General features: G+C 41.1%; 1 protein-coding gene across 4 annotated transcripts in view; it reads left to right on the top strand.

The window, feature by feature from the left end:
* nbeab (neurobeachin b) overlaps positions 1-25,867 on the top strand; it is a 266,361-nt gene that overhangs the window by 208,406 nt on the left and 32,088 nt on the right. For 3 of the 4 annotated variants that reach the window (XM_086035116.1, XM_086035115.1, XM_086035114.1), the window contains 6 exons: positions 3,214-3,331; positions 3,790-3,892; positions 5,717-5,832; positions 10,832-10,944; positions 22,435-22,575; positions 24,998-25,117. In XM_086035116.1, the coding sequence (XP_085891242.1) occupies positions 3,214-3,331; positions 3,790-3,892; positions 5,717-5,832; positions 10,832-10,944; positions 22,435-22,575; positions 24,998-25,117 (711 nt within the window). Of the gene's footprint in view, positions 1-3,213; positions 3,332-3,789; positions 3,893-5,716; positions 5,833-10,831; positions 10,945-22,434; positions 22,576-23,471; positions 23,594-24,997; positions 25,118-25,867 lie in introns of those variants that run through there. The other variant, XM_086035117.1, reaches the window with a different exon arrangement.

The raw sequence follows: 25,867 nt of genomic DNA, 5'->3' as shown, positions 1-25,867 counted from the left end.
ATAGACAAAGATTTAGGGTTAAAATGTTAAATTTAGGCAATTAGCATTAAAATTTAGTAGGATTGATTTGGGTGTAGGATTTGGACATTAGGTTTAGCGTTAAGAGGTTTGCAATTTGGATTAGGATTTGTAAAGAAATTAGAGGGGGAGTTTTAGGATTTGTTTGGATTTGGAGTGGCAGGGGTGTAGGCCAGGGTTAGGATTAGGTTTATGGTGTTAGGATGTTGTAGGATTATGATTTTGGATTAAAAGGTTATAGTTGGTCTTGATTGGTTAGGATATTAAGATTATATTTGAAAAGTGTATATATTTGGGGTCTTACAGAAAAAAAGGTTGGTTAGAATTGGTGTTTAGGGTGTGGTTTTAGGATTAGTAAGGGTTTTGAGTTAGGAGATTTGGGTTTTGTTAGGGTTGTGTTTGGTTGGGTTAGGTTGTTAGTAGGTCAAGACAAAGGGCGAAAATTAGGATTTGGTGGCATTAAGATTAGTACAAGGTTGGTTGCTATTAGGATTGTGAGTTTGTTAGGGTATTTTAAACTGAAAGTGTGCAATATAGTTAAACACTGTTGATACTATGACAAAAATGTACATTAAAAATGCACATAAAACACACTGGAATGTATAAAATGTTGTCGTGTTACTGCTTGAATTATGAGATACTCAAAGTTGGAGATCTCCTGCAACAGTTCATAGCTAATGGCAGGTTCACTTATTTTAAGGTGATGGCTAATCTATTCAGTGTAATTACAAGAATGACAAGAATTGCACATCTTTTAAACATCCTAACCATCCCAACATGGCCTATATTTTACCGTTGCCATACAGGATGTGGTCCTGTGTGAGTGGCAGATGGCTCTGTAGTTACACTTGGCAGACAGGGTTGTTGTAGCTCAAATGTTTCATTTGTTTAAAGTTTTTAAAGGTTAATTCAACCCAAACATTTTTTTTTCCAAGAATATGTTCTATGCAAGCCCACTAGTCGAAACGAGGAATTCCGATAAATATTGCGTTTGCGGAATAAGAGGTAATACACACGTTTTTAGCCATTTCTGGGGGCGGCCATTTTGTCAATTCTGAAAATGACCTCACAACTGCTCAGGGCTCAGGTAAAGACCAATCACGGCTGACCTGTTTTCTGAAGCTGAGCTGTGATTGGTCGTTAGACATATGTCTTCTGCCCTGTAGACCAGATGAATTTAGTAAATGGTCCTGATCAATGGTCACGGTCTGTTTGCAAAATATTATCACCATCACCATAATCACCCTGTCATCACAAACAACTCAAAACAAGTAAGAACGGTGTCACAAACTAGCAGTACAAACTTGTTTTAAACATCAAAATGTTGCCCTGCAATCAATCGGCTTGCAACCAGTTCAGTGTGTGCCCACCTACCGCCTGATGATAGCTGGGAGAGGCTCCAGCACACCCGCGACCCTCGTGAGAATAAATGGTTCACGTAATGGATGGATGGAAATTTAATGTTACTGGCCTTGGTTACCGGATTCTGATTTACAAAAGTGTGGACACTTGAAGTATGCCTCCTCTGTAGATTTACAACAATTTTATGCAACAAAATTCAGGCTTAGTCAACATCGTTGACAATGCTGAAATAATATTAAATTAATACTAAATACTACGCGCGTAAAGTTAACACTCCATCCCCCCGGAATGGGATAATAATTCATTCTAATCACTTCCCGGTGAGTGAGAACAAAGTCGAATCTGGGCCACTGCAGGAATCCGTAGTGATACCGAAATAGTAGGTGGACTACCGGAACGGCCCCACGTAACAGCATAGAATAATTGATGGGCCGAGCTTGTTCCAAGCTTGTATGCGCTAAGTTATGCAATTTTCACGAACAGCACCTCGATAAATGTTCAGTGCAGCTATTGTTCAATAGGTCAGGGTTTAATGTGTAACGTGTCAAGCAATAAATACTACTCAGTTTTACGAAGAGAAAGGACAAACCGAGTAAACAAACTCACCATCCATCATTTGCGTTGGGAGACATGACCTGACCTCTTCTTCCGTGTCGGAGTCACATGACATGTGGAGCAAAACCTGATTGGTTGGACGTTAGATGAATTGAGGCGGGGATCGATTGCTTCTACTTGGGTGCCCGGATGTTGTTTCTGAATTTTTTGCAGGCAAATGTTTTGCATCTTATTTTTTTGCAGGCGATTTTTATGCAGTTGAATTAATTTTTGCAGGCAAATTTTTTTGCAGCTGAATTTTTTTCACACATACACTTTTTACAGGTTGAATTTCAATGCTGAAATCCATCCATCCATCCATCCATTATCTGTACCGCTTCTCCTCACAAGGGTCGCGGGGCGTGCTGGAGCCTATCCCAGCTGTCTTTGGGCAGTAGGCGGGGGACACCCTGAACTGGTTGCCAGCCAATCGCAGGGCACACAGAGACAAACAACCGCACTCACAATCACACCTAGGGGCAATTTAGAGTATCCAATCAACTTACCATGCATGTTTTTGGAATGTGGGAGGAAACCGGAGTGCCCGGAGAAAACCCACGCAGGCACGGGGAGAACATGCAAACTCCACACAGGGAGGCCGGAGCCGGGATCGAACCCACGACCTCTGAACTGTGAGGCGGACGTGCTAACCAGTCGACCACCGTGCCGCCAATGCTGAAATCGTTTACGCTAAAAAAAAAAAATCATTGTTAGAAATTCAAATTGAAAACTCAGATGGCACAGATTTATTTCCAAGGAGTGTGGATCTCAACCTGCTTTACACAAAAAGTTCTCAAGTCTTATGGTGATTTCAATTCAGAATACAAAAAACTCCAATCAACAAACTGCAGTCTTATATTCACAGAAAGCATACAATATACTGTACTTTCATTTGTTGGATTCCTGTGTTGCAAAATAAAAAATGTTCTTCTTAAATCACTGTTTGATTCCTCCGATGGTCCAGATTTACTTCCATATGAATAGTTCTGCCTGTGGAGAGGGGATCGAGTTGCATGAAGGGAAATCCCCCAGTAGTCTTGGCCAGTGGCAAGATAATTAAGGGATGATTCAGGACTAAGCTTCAGCCATCTCACATAACCAGTTCCACCTTAGAATAATCGATTACATGTGCATTTCATTCATATAAATGTCCCTTTTTGATCGTTGATCCAAGTAGAGTTTTGGCTGGGCTTCCGTCATGCTGAAATGCTAAGTGTTATGAAATATGCTCTGGCGCAGGTCTTGGCGTACACAGAAGGTCTGCATGGGAAGTGGATGTTCAGCGAAATCCGCGCCGTCTTCTCCAGGCGTCACCTGCTGCAGAATACCGCCATGGAGGTCTTCATGGCCAATAGAAGTACGGCATATTCATGTTCATTGTATTGCATTATATTTTAGGACTCTTGCCCTTTATTTATAAATTGGTTTACATCACACACCTTTATATAACATCCAGCAACACGGATGCTTATCAGTTCAGTAGTGTTACTGTTTTCATAAAACAGTAAACGGTGGGGAATGTTGCTGCATGCTTTGAATGGGCAAATACAGAATTGCATTAATTTGTGATTGTTGTGTTAGTTTGGTTTTTTTTTTCAATTATTTTAATGGTACAATTTTTATTGTTTGGAACACGTGTCATTTTTTTGTGTCACTTTGAAATTTTGGGATCATTTAAGTACAATTTTACTCATTGATAAAAAATCTCTGGCAAATTGGACTGATTAATTCAACATAAAAACACACCAAACAAAATAAAATAGTATAGAATGCTGCGTGAGGGCAAAATATTTTTCTTTGTGTGTCCGTTCACAGCATCCGTCCTGTTTAACTTCCCTGACCAGGCCACAGTGAAGAAAGCAGTCCATAGTCTTCCTCGAGTCGGAGTGGGGACCAGCTATGGACTCCCTCAAGACAGGTGAGCCGCACAAAGGCATAGTCCACCCACTGCGAAGTCCTTATGGTTGTGTTATTTAGAGCATTAGTGTTGCCGTTGTTCTGTTGTGCACTCTCATTCTTGTGCGCTGACCCTTGGTGTGGTGACCTAATTCCACACACAGACAGCCTGCTGACCACAGAGTTCCTGCGGACGCTTACTGTTGCTACAAGCATGACATTGACTCATCCACAACATGGACAAGATGAGAGGTGGCAAAAGTACACTCGTTGTGTACTTAGGTAGAAGTACAGATAGTTGTACATAAAAACACTTGGGTTAAAAAAAAGTTCTCATTCGACTGCTGTATTTGATGAAAAGAAAAACAGTAAAAAAAAAGACTATGAAATTAATTCATTCATTCATTCATTCATTGCTATGGACATTTATATATGTCAACTGGAAACCAACCGTTTACTACAGATGGCATCTATACAGTATTTGTCAAGTACATTTCTCAATGTTCAAGTTGGAGAGAGTTTCACCCAGATTGTCAGTGAATATGGAGTAAATGTAACAGTAGTCCTGTGTGTCACGGTAGCAATCAGAAAAGTAGATGGCAATTGTGAGAAAAGCTGGCATAATTCATGGAGTGAATGAGTAATGCATGTACTTTGTAAGAAAGCCACTAATAGTTGTAAATAAATGATTATTTTGGCATGAAAAGCCCTTTCTCAGTCTTGGGTTTTTTTTATAATTGGAAGTGTCACATAAGCAAAACATATTAGGGTTAAGTCACTGTAATGCGTGACAAGTTTATTTTCCCAACAAGCTCCGTTTCTCTGCTTTTTGGTCAGAAACGGTCATTTTTGGTTCCACTGCTGATCACTGAAGAAAATAAAAAGGTAGAAAGGTATTCATGTGAAACAAGAGAGTCCACGCTTTTCTTTTGGTAGTTTGAGTGCATATCTTGTCACTGAACACAATTTTTGCGTGGGTCTTGGAAGATCAGTCAAAAATTGCTCTGGCAATATTGGAAACTGCTTGGAAAATGACTGCCGGCGAATTAGTAAAGTACAGAAGTGAATTCTCCTTAATAGGGCGCTTGTTGGGGAACATGTTGCTTCTCTGAATCTGTCGCGTCATTAATGTGCCTTGGTTCACCTTCCTCCATGTCGCTGCTGTCAATGTTTTTTTTTACGTCCCCAAGCAGTCATCCACAGTTGACTACCTCCCTCTACTCACATCTTTCGTTATGTCATGTCATCATCCACAAAGATTAAAAATAGAAAAAGCGACTCTACTTAGTCAAAGTAAGTAAGTCGAAAGATACCTGTGTTCAAAAGTAGCGAGTAGAAGTAAAAAGTCATGGAAAGAATAAATTCCCAACTGAAATACAGATAATTCATTACTTCTCACCACTGAAAAATGTTTTTATAAAAAAACAACGATGGTCTTAAATTTGATTTCCTCATGCACAGACATATCCTGGCATCCGCAAGGTGTTTTGCTCTGCGTGTTCTTCCACACCGTTCTCAGCCAAGCATGCCCTGGTGGACTCACTGTAACTTGGCAAAAGAAAAGGGCCTTTCCAAAGTGTTCCCACAACGCATGCAATTGTCCAAAATGTCTTACGAAAATGACAAATTAAGACCTTAAGGCTCTAATCCAAACCCTGATTGATTCATTAATTGATGACGTGCTGAGTCATTGGACTTTTCTCCACATAGCATATGTTAAACCCATGCCAGACATGACACAAGGCTCGGCCTTTTGGTCACATCCCAGCCTCCCCCGCGAGTGAATACACGCTCTCCGGTTTCGAAATGGCACGTTTGAAAACCGCCCATATGTCTTCTTTCCCAGGCGGATCTCGCTGGCCAGCCCTCGGCAGCTCTTCAAGTCGTCCAACATGACGCAGCGCTGGCAGAGGAGGGAGATCTCCAACTTTGAGTACCTCATGTTCCTCAACACCATCGGAGGTGAGGCCGTTTTTGTGCTCTACCCAAAACTCAAATCAATTCAATTCCAAAGTTAAGGTTCATAAATGATGCCCAGCTCAAACAGTTAAAAAGAAAATACATCAAATCTAGATGTACTGTACAGTGCACAATACCTCCTCAAGAACCATTTGCAGTATAACTTTGATTACATTTACATGCAGTCGACATTCGGGTTAAAGTCAAAGTTCAGATTCCTGACTCATTCGGAATAACCCGTTTAAGTGGCTTGAGCGGAGAGGGTTAACCCCCCCGCATTTAAAAAACCCGATTGAACCGGCGACGCACGGACGGCATGACGCAATTTGCGTCATCTCGGCTTGTTACTTGCTTCCGTCAATAAAATACACTATAATCATGTCACTCGCCGCACAAATGAAGCAGACGGTTTCCTCCTTGCTTTAACAGTGTGGTGTTGCATTTATTCTATCTTTTGCCATGTTTTTTGCTTATTACTAAATGTGTATTTCCAGTGTGTTGCATACCAAACAGCGCGCATACAAAGCACTCCTCCACTTTAACACGGTTGCAGCCAGATGTCTGTGACAAGTGGACTCCATCACCCAAGCACTTAATTTCAGTGTTAAACGCGATAACCATGTCAATCTTAGGTAATCTTGGGAATTAACTTGGCTTTGCCGTCTTTTCTGGTCATCCCTTCAAATGATACTTGTCAGAAATGGAACCTCTTCACTGCCATGCGGGCAATGATTACTAACTTAGGAGCCACTCCACAGTGTGTTTAGCTGCACTAGCACGCTGAAAAAATGCTGTGCATCATTTCCTCAATTTTATTTCATCAAGTGGTTGCACGAAATGTGAATCCAGATAGATTTTTTAAGCAGTCTATTTGAAAATCTATCTGGCTACAGATGATTTTACTTTGTGCAACCACTTGACAATATAAAATTGAGTAAATTCAACCATCATTTTTTTCAGTGTTGTCAGTTGAATCTTGTTGCTATCGAGCTGCCTCTGTGTTGTGCGTAGATTCCCTCGACCTTCAATTACTCATGCTAGGAGACGTGAACCCAGCGAAGCTTTTTGCGACTGTCTCAGCGGTTATCCTCCTTCTTTTTCTTCTTCTTCTACTTTTACTTTATTTTGGCGTTAAGTGTTAAATGCACTAACCGTGTCAATCTTAGGTTAATTTAGCAATTAGCATGGCTTCTCCGTCTTTTCTCATCAGCACTTTGTGAAAATGATTCTTTGCAGATTTGTAGCTCATTCGCCACACAGGCGATGATTACTGACTTAGTAGTGACTCCGCAATGTGTTTAGCCGCGTTTAGAAGCCACCTGAAACATGTTGCTAGCTAGCTGCTCTGGCGTCAGTAGCACAGAGTAACCCAGCGAAGCTTCTTGGGACTGTCACGGTGGTTCTCCTTCTTGTTCGTCTTCTTGTTTGTATCCTTTTTCTTCTTCTTTTTCTTCTTCTACTTCTTCTTCTACTTTTACTTCTACTTTTACGTTCTTGTGGTGGTTGATTCTCAGTCTTGCGATTCAATGCGTTTTGATGGGGCACAAAATACAAATTTTGCCTCGCAAACTGCAATGCGAAACCACTTATTTCGAGCATTATTAAGCTTATTAAGGATTTAGTAAGGATTATTTTCACCGGAAAAAACCCCACAAAATATATAACATCCTTCTGCGTTGTCCGTCTGATGTGGACATTTAGTTGCAGCTGTAGTTTTGCATGTTGTTACCAATATAGCCATCAGTCAACTGCATTGATTCGGACTCATTTTCTGCCTATGCGGAAAGATTTTATCACAATGGAAAGCGTTACGTTTAAAGCAATTATCTTCATCTTAGGCGTCGGAGTGTGGTGACTGCAAGTTCTTGGCCGCCACGATCAATACACAGGCGCCGTTGCAGAAGGAGTGCCAAGAGGCTACCCAGTTTCTTCGCCTCGTCCTTTAGTGGTCTTCGTCGACGCTAGTTGATAGCTGTTTGAAGCACGCACTCGGCTGGATAATTAGGCTCGTCGAAAGTGTACAAGTGTGGATTGGAGAGATCGGCACTCTCCTCTCTGATCTGAAGTGAAGCGAACAGGGGGAGGCGAGCCAGGCCGCTCCGCGCTGCGCCGCTCGTCGGCTCTGAGAGGTGTCACGCCTGCGTCTCGCTGCTGCATTCATGCATATTTATGTTTGGCCTCCGCGCTCGGCTCTTTCGATACATTATTGTCAGCTAATTAGACGGAAAGGCAAGACTGTGGGAAAAGCATGTAGGAAATTCATTAAATGAAAAAGAAAAAAAAAATAATTCCCGATAATGACCCGGGCTGACAGGCACGTCAGGAGGCGGCGTCGGCGGAAAGCAGACAGTTGGGCTATGGGGGTGAAGAAGTGCCGGGAAGAGGTGCGAAGGGGACGTGGTCTTCTAATTAACCACTATTCAGCTATTATTAACATCCTGACACCCCGACTCTGGCTATGCCGATGCCCTGATGACAATGAGCCACTTTTTTTTCTTTAGTGGTGATGATGCTTCCAAATTCCAAACATCTCTTAAAAAAATCTTAACCTTTTTCTCCCTGATTCATCAGCATAATTTAATCATCGTGTATCACAATTGAGAAAGTGCACAAGACTCTTAAAGTGGAAATATGATTTATAATTTCTTGTATACAAATAATTGGTTCACTGGAGTGCTGCCAACTCTTCAAGTGTAAAATCAAACCAAAATGTGTCTGTGAGCGATTGTTGTCATAGCCAGCCCCAACAGCATGATTCCCCTCCCACCTATAACTTGGCAGCTCGGCTGGGTGACGATCCGTCATTTTCAAGTATTTGTACAGAAGCTGTACCATTATGCCGTTAGATTGATGTCACAATTACGTCAGCGTAATGTCAAATACCGCATACAAAAATGGGTTTCGCATGCATGTAATGTGAAATACTGCGTACAAAAGCATGTTATGTGCATTCAAAAATGTGTTTCGCGCATACATAGCCGTCCACATTTGTTTTTTACGCTTGCTTCTTCTCTCTACTACGCGTACAATATGCTGATTCACGCGTGCGCGATGCAGGCGTTATAATTGTGCCACAATTCTTAAGCAATCAGGAGTCTGACAGTAGGGCTAATTCTGATTGGCTGTTTACTATCCAATCGTAACTAAGAAGTGGGGAGAAACTGGGGAAAAAAACAACTGCCGGTGTCTCAAGGGACAATAACGTTAAAACCAAGCAAAGATATAAATAAATATATTTTGGAATTATTAACCACAACAATACGCCATACGTACGCTTCGATCGACTGTTTGTGTTGTGCATGTCGTACTTACTGCTGTAAAATGCGATTGGTTAGAAAACAGTAACTCCTTTATCGCAAGCGTGAATCAGCGTATTGTACGCATAGTAGAGAGAAGAAGCAAGCGTAACAAAAAGAAATCTTGTGCGTGCATGTGGACGTTTTGCACACGCGAAACACATTTTTGAACGCACAAAACATGCTTTTGTAGGCGGTATTTCACATTACATACACGCAAAACACAATTTTGTACGCGGTATTTCACATTACATACACGCAAAACACATTTTTGTACGCGGTATTTGACATTTTGCTGACGTAATTGTGGCATCAATCTAACGCCATATATCATGCCTAAGCCAAAAGCTAAGCGGAGCTGCAGTATCGGAAGCACATTAACATTATGCTGCTGATCAGCGGCAGATACTTGATTGATTAGGGATTGGTGATGAAGCCCTGCTTCCACCAGTGAAAATACAATCCATGCATTTTCTCTTATGAAGGCTCGTGTGCGATTCACAGTTCAAACTCGCTTTTTCTAGATTTGGGTTTCAACTAGTAGCTCCGCCCCCGGTCGTCAACAAAAGTTGTACTTGGCATTGACCCAGCAGTAGATGATTTTTATGGGATAAGTCCGCCTCCTCAAAACTGGCTCATTTGAGAAAAGGTCTAAGAACAGAATGAAAAGTGGTGCGAAATTCTTCATCTTATCTTGGGATATTTTGACCAAGGTATGACCCAGGCATGTTATTGATATACTTGAAGTGTTTATTATTAAATTGTGATTTAAAAATCACAATTTGCCTGTCAGCATATCTCAACACACATGCGTTGTTCTTTATACACAGTTTTTGTTTTTGTTTTTTTACATTTTATTTATGTGCGTTGTGTTTTTGTACTTTACAATACTGCAGAAGTGCTATTTCTTTGTATTAAAAATCACATTAAAGTAAAATGTTTCAGTCAATACACCACTCTTCTCGATTGAGTTGTTCTGAAAACAAAACGTCTAAGAATGCGCCATTTGGAGACTTTTTAAGGGAAATACTTCTGGAAAGGATATTTGTGCATCCATGTTCATGTATGATTATTTGACGTCTTAATGTACATAAATGTCCAAGTCTTGTCTCTGTGTATTTCTTCAAGACATTGCTAAAATTGGCATCAGGTGCAAGATGTAAAGAAGCAAAACTTCTCTGCTGGCTACGTGCGGTGTAATTTCAACTGGAAACCAATAAATGTGCATTGTTTCGAGTTGCTGTCATTATTGGGCCCCTTAATCAATCCACCAACGTGTCCATACAGTCTTACGGATTACAGCTCACTCTTGACCTCGCAGCTGCTAAGCGTCTCTACTAAACAAGGGAAAACACGTTGCCGGCATCTTCCCACGCATTTCTCCCGACACCTTTTGCCATCTGAAAGCCATATCGTGGCTGCCAGAACAGGACGCGTATACTCACATCTGGCGAGCTAGCGGATCAAACCAGCAGAAGTGCTGAGGTCGACCCCGGCCTTTGCGCTGCTTCTCTGCTCAGCGGGCAGGGAAGAAAAGGGAGCGCGCCAAACATTGTCATATCGCGCGTCTCGTTAACGGCGCCGAGATCTGTGGACTTGCCGGAATGCGGCCCGCCGATCCCCCGCGGTGCGGCCTGCGCCCTCGCTTTCACCTCGCTCAACGGTCGTTCGTCACTCACGCTGTCTCTCCGCTCTGTTGTGTCCAGGCAGGACGTACAACGACCTCAACCAGTACCCGCTCTTTCCCTGGGTGCTGGCCAGCTACGACTCTCAGGAGCTGGACCTCACTCTGCCCGCCAACTTCAGAGATCTCTCAAAGGTACCACATGCAACTGTAGGCTCCCCTGCTTGATTTTTTTGGGTGGAACATACAGTTCTGGAAAAAAAACGGATTATGCCAACAAATGCAAGGATGCAAGAAACCAAAGTCTTGGTCATTTTCTGGAAATGTCTCTGTGATGGGGACACATCACAACAGCTGTAGAAGTTTGATGGTTTGTTCAGCGGTGGTAGTAGCACGCCCGCCGCTGCGTGGTGTCATGTCAAGAACAGATCCTGTTTCTAGAAAGTTGCCATGAAAAGCGTAAATTGTGCTCCACATTGCAGCATTGTGACAGCTGTGAAGCTTCTCAAACTGGAGCTGAACTGCAGTCAGAGCGAGAAGAACATCTCGCCAGGAGGCAATTTTGTTGATCGAAGTCAATTGGCGAATCCTAGGCGTGGAAATGATATGCTCACAAAAAAATAATACTTATTAAGCCTAAACTGTGAAGTGTTGATCCTTACGTCTTTATGAATGACGACCAAAATGAAATCGTAAAAGAGAGAGTCTCTAGTGACCATTGTGACAGTCTGTACAGCACACATCTCTGCTGTTTATAGTGGTTGGGTTTTTTGTTATTTTTTTTAAATGTTTTTTGCAGCTATTTATGTTAATATGAATACTTTATAGCCGAGAAGTCACAATCACATTTTATTTTGCACACGAGTACGAGTCATTTGTTTTTAAGTATCTTCTGATACCTACGGAGTCCCGAGCCGATACGTATGGATTAATTGAATACATATGGATCAAAATGTGATCAATATTTATATGAAATAATTAACATTTAAGTACTATTGCTGCATTTTCATTCACTTGGTCTCTGATTGCCTGCTAGCAACACCACACATTATCATTAGCATTCCTCTCCAAGTTATTCCTGATAAGTATCCCCTTGCACGAAATAAACCGACCAATTCAAAATAATCCCCAGAGTCATCAAATAGTCCACGTCATACGCTGGCACATACGTGTCACATGTGACCTCTCCGCTCACCATGCTAACTGCACAATGGAAAGGAACGGAATGACAAGAATTTATCCACAAAGTTGCAGTATTGCAGCATCGTACCTTCAAGTGCCGGAACACCATTTTGAAAGGATACTGTGTTGTTGTGATTGTTTTTTTTGTTTGTTTTTGCACAGGCCTAATTGTGCGCTTTTAGAGCCCTGCGACCCTGAGAGTGAAAGTTCAACATTTTTTTTTTTCTGTGTGTTTTTTTTGTTCTCTGATGCCACTGAAAAGGGGCAAAGACAGCGGATCATTCTAGCGCAAACTTTGGCCTGCTTTACTTTTTTCCCACCTCCCTTCATCTCTCTCTTTCTTTCTCTCACTCGTTCTCTCTCTCTTTCTCTCTCTCACTCTCTCTCTTGCATACGTGCGCTCTCTTGTGCTCTCTCAGAATGTTCAGTTCAATGACCTGAAAATAGTCACATTCCTGACTCACATCTCTTTACATCTGACTCACTTTGTCACGTTGATCCTCAGCAGTGTTTTTTTGTCAGTGATTGGCTAGAATGAAATTCTGGTTGATGTGCATAATAAATAACATAAGACTTGGAGTATTAGAGACATTAGAATGTATAAATAGTACAAGCATAACATTTTAAGGGAAGCGTGGTGGTATAGTGATTAGCATTTCAAATTTTGACAAAGTAAGGTGTAAAAAGTAAATGTGTCTTTTGTCAAATGCAGGAAGTAAAAGCTAGTGTAAGTTGGTCCAAGTTGGTGGACGGGAACGCAAAGGGAAGTCTGTTTAAAATACCCCGGCTGCAGGCGGAATGCGATAAACGGACCGGGAATGTTTATTAAAATGCCCAGCTCTGTTTGAATGTTGCAATACAGTGCTGTTTTTTTGGGGCGGATTACTGTCATTCTTTTCACTGGCGATAATTGATTTGATATGATACGCGTGATCAATGGGCCTTCTTGCTTCCATCATGTCAATTAGTCCACATTTACTTCTGCTGGACGTGTGCGCTTGTGTGTGGTTGCACGTTCATCCGTCCGTATGTCCGTCCCTCCCTCAGCCGCACGCATCCTCCCTACCTGCCCGCAAGCAGACAGTTATGTATTGTAATGTATTCCGGTGACATCCTCCCATGCTGTTTACAGGCCTGAGCTGCCTTCATTAGCATGAGTTCACAGGCCCGCAACACTTGACAGTTGTCCTTGGAGCCCCGTCACTCTCTGCGCTCCCCCCACACCGCAAGTTCACCAACGCTTGCTCCATAATGGATTGCATACTGTAGAGCCCCGTACGAGACTCGGCCACATTAGGAACACTCGAGAGCAAAATGTCCGGTTTTTTCGAAATCGCCGGAAAGGCAACCAGGCAAATTGGGAATTTTAACAATTTTTTAAAGCATGTAATGCATTTGGGCTGATGTTATATTTTTCAAATATATTTCGACATGTTCATAAAATATGTTATGACATATTTAACAATTTAGACAAGTAATTTCATCCATGAAAAACTACAACTAATTTATATTATTTTAATACTTTTGCGGATTTTAAGATTAGGATGCATTGCAATGTCATGTAAGCATTCCGTTTATTGCTATTTTTGATCCGTTTTCTATCCTGCTTATCTGCATTGTGGTCTGGAGTCTATCCCAGCTGACTTGTGGGAAAGAGGTGGGGTACACTCACGTTCACTCACTCGCAGACCGACAATTTTGAGCATTCAGTGAACCTTCCGTCCATCTTTTTGGAATGTGGGAGGAGCCCAACATGCAGAAAACCCATGCGAGAATGGCATAGATTTTTTTTCGCCATCAAAATAGGGATAAGGATCCGTAAAACGTCACCAAACTGTACATTTTCCAAATTATTTTAATATTTGCCTGGATACAAATAAAAATCTGTATAGCAAATTTTTAAAAAATGTTTTATATGCAGTTAGCATAAGCGCATATGAGTCTACACAAGACGGCATGGTGAGTTATCATCTTGAATGCAGGTAACACATTCGTGCGCATGTTCCTTTCCCACACAGCAGAAGCACATTAAGGTCTCATTTGTCATGCCTTCGGCTGAGTGCGGCTTGACGGACAGCATTGTTTTAACGTCTGCACTTAACCGCCGCACACCGCCAGATATTCTGCTCACCTGCTCGCCGACAATTACCTGCTGCTTGGCTATTCAATCGGCTGTGAAAGGCGCCGCCCGCAGGTCTGAGCGCCGCATATTTGGATGTCAGGTCGTCACGACGCATTACACCTTGGATTGTAATGATTATTTCCTGATGACTTGACATGCGACTGACAGATGAGGAGATAGCCGATGTTCCACATAGCTGTTCAATCATGTGATGGGAGGCTTTTTTATATGGCTGCATCACGACAGGAAGCCAGAACATGAAATTGAGCTTTGGGTACCCACTTTATACCTGAGGTTTGCTACGTTTGGCTAATGTGAGTGCGCTGTTGTATAAAATCACACACAATATAAGTCTGGTACTTCGTGTGATTACTCCTCTCACCAGTTAGTCATCATTCACAGTTAGTCACTCATTGCTAAGAGTAATTAACATAACTACTGGAAATAGTTCTTAGTCAAAATAGGTTAATGCCACTTTACCGGAACATGCACACGTACAATCGTACAATGTATGTACAGTATATGATCAATAATGACTGCTCCTCTTGCCAGCTATCACTTATAGTATAACCACTACCTTAGCCACAATGGGAAAAAATATAACCAGTGCAAATAACCCTTTGAGAAAGAACAACAGCATTCCACAAAGAGTTAAATTTGGACACCTACTGAACCTGATTGCTCTGAAAAACAATTTGCAGTACTGTACTTGGACTTTTTTGGCATGTATATGTTTTCATCATTTAACAAAATTGGCCGTATGGAGAAGAACATTAATAACGTACATGTAAAGAATAAACACAGTGAACGTTCATCAATGGTGTGAATGTGAATAACAAGATGGCAGGAATTCCAAAAAAAATGAAGGTGTCAAAGTACAATGTCTGGTTGGGAAGACCACTTCAGCCTGAGTTAAGGTAGCACAATTTTTGAAAATTGGATGAAGCATTTCGGAGGGATTTATTTTTTTGTGTGAGTGTGGCAAAAATGGCCTTTTTGAGGAAAGTTTTTGTGTGATATCGCCCGTAGAAAATGTGGTAAAAAAAACAAAACAAAAAACACCTTCGAATTAAAGTAAAATGATATAACCTTATTATTTCTCAACATCCTCCTCAATTCTTTCATTTGAACTTCTACTCAGGGAGCACCCTTTCTGATTGGCTGACAAGTTTCAGTGAAAAATATCCACCAATTTTTCGGGAAGACCAAAATTCCGAGACATCAACGGGTCATAATTAGCATGATGTTTCAAATGCCGACACTTTCCATAAAAACTCGACTTCACTAGCGCAGATGGAAGACTATTGGTGAGAAAAGCGGTGCAGGAAGCAGAATAGGTCATGTGCGTAAAGCATTCGTGTTTTTTTTGGTCAATTTCTTTGTTGTGGGGAATTTTAGAGGCATTTGAAGTGCTTTGCTGCTAATTGTGAAAATCCTGAATTAAGTGACACCCAACCTACCCCCATAATTGCTTGTAGATGCTACAAGATGTCGGCAAAGCACCGCTTAGGTCTAACTGAAACTCCTCAATTCACTTCAACATGGTGCCCTGACCACAAATACAGAGAATTATGTTTGTTTCAGCGAATAACGGAGGAAAGACTCCACCCTCCAGCCCTTAAATTGGTGAATGCCAAATCAGAAATATTCACAGGACTTTAAAATCATTTAACCAACAAAAATTGTATGATTATTTGACTGCAACGGAGAGTGATTGTCTAATATCTAATACTTTGCACTTGTCGTTTATGTCCAGTAGCGCTTGACAAGACACAAATCCATTCTTGGCGACTTCAACTTGAGCAAAAATGCAAGCCACACTGATATGCAGGAAAACGTGTGATTTCTCCCAGCCAATCAGAGAAGAAATGGCTTGTAATGTCATGTAATGCAGAGAGAACTTGTCATCTTGTGAACAGCCTCCCCTTCTTTTTCCCCTAATGGCGCTTTTCTTGGCCCTCCCTCGTGCGCCCCTCGCTCGGTCGTATGTAGAGCACATCTGCTTTGTTTTGAGCGTCCGCCTCTCTGATTGCATGCGACCGCGGCTGCAGCGCCTCCCGACAAGGCGAGCGCAAACGACTCTGACGTCTCCCGACGTCGCAACACGCTACGGCGTAATTCCTTGTGAAATCTAAAGTGCGCCGTGCGCCCGTGCGGGACAGATTGTGTTCTAGAACTGGAGCACACGGACGCTTGTCCTGCATCCCAACTGAAGTTTGATCAGATTTTGTTAGTTTGTGTTTCAGCTGCTCGCGCTTATGAAATCACATTGGTCTTGTTTTGATCACTATGCTGTGTGAATTCATGGTAAAAAGGGACATGTGTGCTATTCAGCATTAAGAGGAAGTGGATTTCGATATGATCATATTTAGGTATGACAGGACTGAAGACATGAATGTGCAAGCTGTAAGAAAAATGTTTTTTACTTCTTATCTTGTAGCAATTCTCTCTTAAGTGCTCCTCTTATTTTTTTAGCTGCAGGACCGATCTCATTTAATGAACACTTGAATTTCTTTGTTTCTTAGTATGTTCTTAGTATGTAGAGCACTTTCCCATACTCAAAAGCCCAACAAATTTGGCAGGTGTGTATATGTTGGTGAAAATGTAAAGTTACTGTAAGGGTGACAATAAAAATGGCTCAAGTTTTCCCCCGGCGGCCCATGATGAGGTATTGATGGAAAACAAAGTTATATTGTAAAGTTTGATAAATATCTGTTTTTCCCATTTTGTGTATAGTCTTGTATTTGCAAAAATGATACCCGTGGTTAATTTTAATGCATGGTGTCATGTTAGGAACAGATGTGACATCAGGTCGTTGACTGGGCCGACAGCGCGACTTCCCGGGATCCAACCGGCCCGTTAGATGACCGTGAACGTAGCAACTAGACTCGGACATTTATTTATGTATTTATTTATGAAAACAGAATGTATGTAACCTGACCCACATTACAGGCAGGCTTCCAACTTCGTAAGTAGCGCCTGATTATTTATTATGTGCTGCAGCACCGGCCTCGTCTGAAACAGAGCAAGCAAAATTGACGGACCTTTCGTCGGTATTGACTCTGGAAAATTGCGAGAATGACACAGATTCGTCAGAATCCGACCAAGAAAGTTCCGTGTTGAATTGGGGAGACAGCCCGGGCAAGACGGCTTTCAACGCAGTTAAGTCACGGCTCCGCTTCTTGCAGGCAAGTATGGCTTGCGTGCATTAGCTGTCATGGTGACTCCACAAATAGGTTCTGCAAGTTATGGAAGCCTGCTTCAATACAACTAGTCAGTGGAATCAAAAATGCGTTTGGATGCAGCTTTTCTTGATAAATCATTTTTTTCTTCTGTCCACCACAGTTATGCTTTAAATTTGGCACGGCACATAGTGGAGTGTTTTTTTTTTTAATTGAATGAATGAAATTTGAATGATTCAAACCATCATTGAATCATCTAATATGAGCCTTCAAAATTGCGAAAAAGCTGTTCAACTATTCTCGGCGCTCTCGAATGTTGTAGGTGTGTCCGTTAAATGAGGTGAAAACCTCAACACACTCAACTGTCAATCAAATGCGCCAATTTTTTTTTCTTATGCCTGCCCTGCACAATCAGCTCTATGAAGACCCGTGTTTGACCAAAGATCTTGTATGTGATGAGGGGACCAACCCGATGAGATTCCTCGGCGCCCCCGTTCAGGCATAAATGTGGTGCTGCAATAATGCCACTGCTGGCACTTTTCCGTCAAATTCTGCATAGTGGGATCCAAGTTGGGGTTGTGCAAGGGCCCCTTTGCTCAGCTTTAATTGAATTTGACTTTTCAGCGGAGACTAAAGATGACTGTTTATTTTCTTTTTTCTACACAATGTACATGAGCCTCTCAGTTCACTTCACACGCCATCACTCCCAGGACCAGGACCAACACTGTATGATTGTGACGTGCCAAGCGAGGTTTCCTCGGCAAACGCGCCGTGTACGTTTGGGCTTCATTTCAAAGCCAACCACGGACACTCGAGGTGGTTTTCACATGGTTCCATTTAGGCGTCATTTTCCTGGTCGAAAAGTCAGTCAGAAAGCCACAGCAGAGAGTTTAGTCATCCCGAGACTGCTGTTGACTTTGGAGGGACCAAATGATTCCATTGGTGGACATTTTAGACAATGTTTTATTTCAATTTTTTTAATGACCCTTCCATTGTAAAGTTTTATTTACTTTGAGGCCACTCTTATCTGTACAGCAAGTGTCTTTGTCGATGCAGTGAGTAGAGATTATTGTAGACTGCTGTGTTAGCTTCTAGCCTTAGCCACAGATTGGTTAGCCACTATATGCTTGTAACTTGTGAACAATAAGGTGTTGTCAGTTTTTGCATTCAGAGGTGGCAGGAAGTCGTTTTTAGGAAGGAAGAGAAAATGCCACAAATTCAACCAACAGGAAGAGTCCAGTTGCCTCGATTCAACCTTTACAGATTAACATGACCTTGATGGCTGACAGACATAAAGAAATGACACAATTTTTATCGAGCACATTGGTATTTTCTTGATTGATATTGCAACAATGAGTTAAGAATGGCTTAATCAGTTATGCTATAAGGCTAACGATAATGTGTTTAAGTTTCAAGCAAGTCACAAGTTACTCTGCCAAAATTTGAGTCAAGTGGAGTCCTCACTTAATTTCAAGTAAGTTGACTGAAATCATGACAAGAGTTAAGCGAAACGTAAGTCAAGTCAAACAGTCTTGCTTAGTCACAACATATAGTCGCACATTAGCCAATTAGCACTCACTACCGCGCCTATGCTAACACAATCAATCATATTGTCTATTAGTTTGTCTTCTCAAATAAACTCATAACTGACATGAAGCTTACTTAACACTTGACCAGCTATAAATTTGCTAAACTTTGTCGTTAACATAGCTTACCTTTCTTTTTATAGTGGTGACTCATGACTAATGCTAGTCCAGCATGGTTTGAATGGCCCGTGATTGTACATCCTCCTCCTTTTCACGTTATTCCTCCTTCAATACAGCGAAATGGATCAAAATGCTTCCAGAATTGGATCAATTGTCAGCTTTAATCTGTTCTGTTTAAACGTTTGCGGTCAGCCGGGTGCGTGAAGCACTGCCGACCGCAGCCGTCGTCAACCATCTGTCAGGTGAACATTCCCCAAATATGACAGCACAGCGAGCCCCTGACAAAAGTAACATCTGCGACCTCGCTCACATTCCTAGACACCAAAGTCAAAGTGTTTCCCCTCACTCCTGTCTTGCAATCAAATGGAATACGTCTCTTTATTGTATTTTGGGAGACGTTTTGGAAAAGAAAGAATTTGGAAAAAATTTTGCTGGTTTCATGTTTGTGGTTTCAGACAAGTGGGCAGTTGCACGAAGGAGTCAGCAGTTAGGGTTGTAAATCAGGGTTTCAGGCCACTGTTTGGGTTTTCAACATATTCAAATTTGTGTTTCAAACCAAGAATTTAAGTTGTGGTTTCTAGCCTGGTTGGGGTTTCTAATAGGTTACATAAAGTTTGAAATTGGGAATTTTAAGATTTATTTTGATCTGAAATTAGGGTATCAAGCCGCAAATTTCAAGCAAGGGGGAAACATTCAAATTTTAACCCAAGGTTAGGAGTTACCGATTGAGGGTGTAAAACAGGGTATAACCCATTAAGGATGGGAGTGCATAACCGCGCTTCTACCACTAGAGCCGGGAGCGCTGTTGTGTCTTTCTACCCTTAAAGCTGAGAGAGCGTACACGTCATTTTCTTTTTTTTTTTCTAAGATCTCAAATTGTTTTGGAATTATGTTTCTGTCTGCTACAGGGGCCAAGACATTAATTATTGTGTAGGTGTTGAATTTCTGGGAAAACTTCAGGTTTACAAGGGTAATTCCAAAGACGACCTTAGGTTTTGGGGAGATGTTGAGCCAGGCGCTTTAGGCTTTAATGGGTAAAGGCCAGCGTTAGGATTTCAAGCAAGGGTTAAGGTTTCAAATTAGAGTTACAGGTAGGGATGTTCAATCCCACATTTTTTTTTTTTAGACCGATACTAGTATGATTATTCACTCTTTGAGTAGTCACTGTTACAGAGCACTGAGAGCTCTAGTAGTTATGATATGTAAAACGTCACTTAACACAGTAACAACAAATTGTGAACAAAGACCTTTCTTTCTGATGCAGATGATGATTCGCAGATGTGTCAATCTGCTGCAATAAAGCAGTATAGTTGCAAGTATCGGCAGCCTCCATGAGACCCGATACCTTTCATTAAGGTCGTTATCGGACCAATACCAATACCTGGTATCGGTACTCGCCCATGACTAGTTTCAAGGCAGGTTAGGGTTTGAAATAAGGGTGAAGATTTCAGGTCAGGGTTTCAAATTATATTTTCGAGCCTGGGTAGAGTTTAAAACGTGGGTTTTAGCCTAGTTTTTTTAGGGCTTTAGACAGAGGTAAGGTTTCAAATTATGGTTTGAATCAACGGAAAACATCACATTTGCTTTGAAAAATCTCATAATGAACAAGATCAGGGTTAATGTCACATTTAACAGGGGGGAAGCACAGTAACTAGCCTATCTTATCCTCGTCCTTGCTCTCGTCATTACTCAGCAGCTGTAATATGCCATTTAAAAATAAAAATGTAGTAATAATTTCAGCTGAATCCGCTGCTCAGCTTTCAAATTGGCCACCACAACTGTGTTTTTTGTTTTGTTTTTTACGGTGTGCAAGACGCTCCACGCTCCAGCTGGACCCAGGACGAGTCACATGCAGGCCTATTATCACCTCGTAAATCCACGCAAATCTCAATAAACTTCTCCTTGGCTGCGTGGCCAGATGTAACTCGGGACCCAAACAGCTTCATTTGCTCACACCGCAGCTCTCAGGCAAGAAAGCTGCCATTGATTAGCCGACCCTGTCACCCCGCCCCTCGTCATCCTTCAATGTGACTGACTGGGTCATGGCGAGTGTATTAATATTGACCGCCGGCGTGCCTCCCGGGCTTTCGTATTGGCAGGCTTGATTGAAAAGGCAGAGAAAGCAATTTATCGGCGGCTAAGCGTGTGTTTAATGGGAGCCATTCCGTGGCCTTAAGAAGGTGCAGACGGAAAAGCACAGGCAAAGGGCAAAAGTCGCCCTTTCATGTATTCGATACAAAACTAGGGATGGACTGATACCAGTCATGGGTATCGTGCCGATACAGGGCTTATTTTAAGGCACCAGGTCTCGTGGAGGCTAATGATAACATACCACGATACTTAAGGTAAAAAAAAAATAAAAAAAAGTTAGAAAGAGTAAAAAAGTAAAAAAGAGTAAGACCTCCTTGTCGCATATCGGCAAATCATAATCTGCGCCAGAAAGAAAGATCTTTGCTCACAGTTTGTTGTCATTGTGTTGAATAAAATGTCATGTATCAAAAGTACTAGAAGTATCGGTGAGTATTCAAAGAGTGAATACTTGTAGTTGTATTGGTCTGAAAAAGAAGAAGAAGAGACAATTGTGTGGAGGATGGCAGTAATGAGCAGGATGGGAACCCAAAACCTCTTCAAAAACTGAAAATTAATGAAATATTGTAATAACAATAACTATAATAATAATATATTTTAAATTACATAATATGGTTTTAAATTAGCGTTTCAAGATCAGGTTATGGTTTCTAATACGTTTTTGGGCACGTTTAAAGGTTGCAACCAGGGTTTCAAACCTTGGATTGGAAAAACAAGTGTTAGGGTTTCAAATAAGAGTTAATGACAAGGTTAGAGTTTTAAATTAGGCTATCAAGAAAGAGTTAGGCTTTCAAATTAGCATTTTAAGATTGGGTTAGAGTTTCAAATAAAGTTTTACACCTGGGCAATAATTCAAATTAAGCATTTGAAGCCAAACTTATGGTTTGGAACAACGTCAACCTTTTGGGGTTTCAAGCCATTGTTAGGATTTCAAAAAGGGGTTTTGAGATAGGTGTTAAGGTTTCAAGTTAGGGTTACAAGACAAGATTTGGTTTTTTTCAAAATGTAGTCTAGAGAGAGTTTCAAGGCTGGTTCAGGGTTTTAACACAGGTTAGAGTTTCAAGTTATAGTTTGAAATTATGGTTAGGATTTCAAATTAGCACAAGAATCCCGGTGAGGGTTTCAAACTCAGGTTAGGGTTTCAAGTTAATGGTTTCAAATTTCAGTTTCAAAAATAGGTTAGGATTTCTAACAGGGGTTTTAGTTTCAATTTAGTTGTTTGAAACCAAGATTAGACTATAAAATTAGGGCTCTGTCCCACTGTCATATGGTGTTCCACAAGGTTCAAATTTGGGGCCCCTGCTGTCTTTCTCGCTGGTATAGTTGGTTTTGCTTTTTGATGTAAGCCTTGGCTGAGATCGTCATTGTTCGATTTGTTGTTGTGTTTGTTGGGTTGCCCCCGCAGCCCATCGGTGCTCTCAACCCCAAGCGCGCCGCCTTCTTCGCCGAGCGCTTCGAGTCTTGGGCAGATGACCAGACGCCGCCGTGCCACTACCAACGCTACTGCTCCACCGCCGCCTCTGCACTGCACTGGCTCATCAGGATGGTGAGTCGGGATGCAAAGGGCGGGGAAATGTCTATACAGCTCAAGTGAAATATATATATATATATATATATATATATATATATATATATATATATATATATATATATATATATATATATATATATATATATATATATATATATATATATATATATATATATATATATATATATACACATATACACATGTATAAACACACTTCCATACATGTACATAGAAAATATGAAACATCACTCCTGTAGTCTGTACATAGTACAGAGGAAAAAATAAGGAACAGTGCTGCAGTGAAATATAAAGTACAGCTTTGTTTATCTATCTATCTATCTATCTATCTATCTATCTATCTGTCTATCTATCTATCTATCTATCTATCTATCTATCTATCTATCTATCTATCTATCTATCTATCTATCTATCTATCTATCTATCTATCTATCTGTCTGTCTGTCTGTCTGTCCCTTTCATTTCTTTCTCTCTATCTCACTATACATCCATCCATCCGAAATTTTTACCCAACTATGTTTGAGTTCCATATTTAATTTTGTAGTTTATTCTTATGAATTACTATCAATTCCAGTGAATTCTCATGAAAGGTTTCCAACTTTGAAAATTCTAATTGTGAGCGACGGCAAAAAAAAAAAAAAAAAAAAAAAAAAGAACACATGCATCCCCCCTTTCCATAGCCTCTCTCCCCATTCTGCAGTTAGCATTAGCACGTCGTCACCTGTCAGACTGGATGACGCTGTTATGTCTCCATTGGCGGGCGGCACTCCCTCCAAAAAAACACATTTCACAGGCCAGTAAAGCGGCATATGTGCGCTAAATAAAGAGTGGCTGCGTAATGATTCGCTGAGGGCGGGAGGAAGTCGGGGGGGTGACAGGTTTATGTGTTTCAGGCTTGCAGACGTGTCCATCACGCTTACTCTGGTCCTCGTTTACTGGAGGAAGACGAGGAGGAGGAGGCACAAGTAGTTTGTGGAAGTCCGAGAGCTGAAACCCCCCATCATTAGTAGGAAGGGGCTGCTGATGAACTGAGGAGCTTCCCCTGACAGCGCCGAGATTGGCCTCTGCGGGTTTGCTCCCACAATTCCTTGCTTCCTGATGCACGCCGACGCCGTGCCAGAAAAAACAACTAACCCATTTGAGCCAATTATCATTAACGCTCGTTGTATTCAGCCAGAAAGCTCGTTAATTTCCCCCTCGGGAAGGAACCGATCTATATGCTGAGGTTTGAAACGGAGGTTATAAGGTTTCAAATTCGAGTTTGGGGCCAAGGTTAGGATTTCAAATTAGAGTTTGGAGCCAGGTGAAGGGTTTCAAACCAAGGTTCAGAGTTTCAAATTAGGTCCAAGTTTTTGAATTAAAGTTTGAAGAAAAATGTGCAGTTGCAAACAAGAGTTAGGGTTTCAAACTAGGGTTTGAAGCAAGGTTATTTTAGTTAACGAAAACTAATGAAATAATTAAAACTATTGAATTGGAGGAAAAAAATTGTTAACAATAAAATAATAAGGAAATGAAAGTGCTTTAAAAAATGAAAAGTAACTAGATCTTACAGCATAAAACTAAATCTAAGTACAGTGGAAATCATTTGTCCTCAAGTCCTTTGTTTTCACCTTTGTTCATTAACATCATCGTTTTCGGGGTTCATTTTAAACGTGTTTATTTCGCCATTGCTACAGCCATAGCTACAAAAGTAGGAAGGTACATTCTTGCCCAATTCTTAGTGACCTTTCTTTTTATCTCGCACTCAAAAAGTACCGCATATTTAAGAAAATAATAAAACTAATAAAAAATTAAAACAAAGCATTTTCAAAAGAGTAAAAACAAACAAACTTGCTCTAAAAACTAATTAATTTTCAAATCAGATTTTAAAGCAAAGTTTAGGGCTTCGAGCAGATGGTTATGTTTCAAATTAGGGTTTCAAACAAATCTTAGGGTTTCAAATTAGCGTTTGGAGCCAGAGTTAAGACTCCTAACCAGGGTGAGTGTATCTAATTCGCCATGGAGTTGTGGTTAGGGTTCAAAATTAGGGTTCAAAGTGAATGTTGGGTTCCAAACAAGGATTAGGGCTTCAAATTAGGGTTTCAAACCAAGAAGGGAATCGATGTACTGTTATAAGCCAAATTTAAGGTTTCAAGCTACGGAGAGGGTTGGGAAACAAAGTTAGAGGGCGTCAAGCCAAAGTCGGGGTTCAATTTATTAACATTTCGAGCAAAGGTTAGGGTTGGAGCTGGAGCCTGGGTTGGGGTTTTAAATTAGGGTTTGAAGACAGGGTAGGGTTTCAAATGAATCCCCACTTGAAGAGTGCTTGATAAAAGCATCAAACACACAAATGCACAAAAAACGTGTTGACAAACTGATCATTGCAGTTTGTGCGAGCGGGCGTGTCTCAATGCCGGTGTCGGTTTGTGTGTTTCCTCAGGAGCCGTTCACCAGCTTGTTTCTCAGCGCCAACAATGACACATTTGACCACCCGGACCGCATCTTTTCCTCCATCACCCGCTCGTGGAGGAACTGTCAGCGGGACACCTCTGACGTTAAGGTGAGTCCTCTTGAAAAAAAGAAGAAAAAGGAATCAGGGTGGATATGACCGTGCCCAGGAGAAAGACAGTGAGGACAAATTATCAGCTCGGTTCCCCCTTCCAAGCTTCATTCTTCTTATTATCAAGGCCTATTTTGTGCTCCTATTATAAAGCTGGTTCAAACCAATGTTAAGTTTTCAGACCTGCTGTCGGGTTTCGAACTTGGGTTAGCGTTTCCAATTAGGATTGAAAGAAGAGGTTATGGTTTCAAATTAGGATCTGGAAACAATGTTAGGGTTTCAAATTAGTGTCAGGTCTCAGTTCCCTTTTCAAAGGGGGTTTGTGTTTTGAATTGGGATTTGCAGAAGATCGTACGGTTTCAAATTAAAAACAAACAGTGTTGGTGTTTCAAAATAGGGTTTTAAGGCTGGGTGAGCTTTTCAAATGAAGAGGTAGGGCTTCAAATTGGGACTTGCAAACAAGGTTAGGATTTTCAACAAAGGCACACCTGCCAACGTATACGTTTTCCCCGTATTTTATACGTTTTTTGATCGTTTCAAATTGTGTACGGCGTATAACAATTTTCGTATGGGAAATTCTTTTTTTTTTTTAATCCTTTTTTTGTTAGACCGATCTCGTTTTGCCCATTTCGGCTCTAATCCGGATCGTCTCAGTCACTGATAGCAGACGACAACGTTATATGGTAAATAAAATTTACACAAATGATCTTTGTTCTTATTCTACATAGTCTGTCTTGCCGTGAGTAAATA

Source organism: Filicampus tigris, chromosome 7 (assembly GCF_054856515.1).
Source record: "Filicampus tigris isolate MCC_2025a chromosome 7, RoL_Ftig_1.0, whole genome shotgun sequence".
NCBI lineage: Eukaryota > Metazoa > Chordata > Actinopteri > Syngnathiformes > Syngnathidae > Filicampus > Filicampus tigris.
This window is presented reverse-complemented; position numbering and strand designations above follow the sequence as displayed.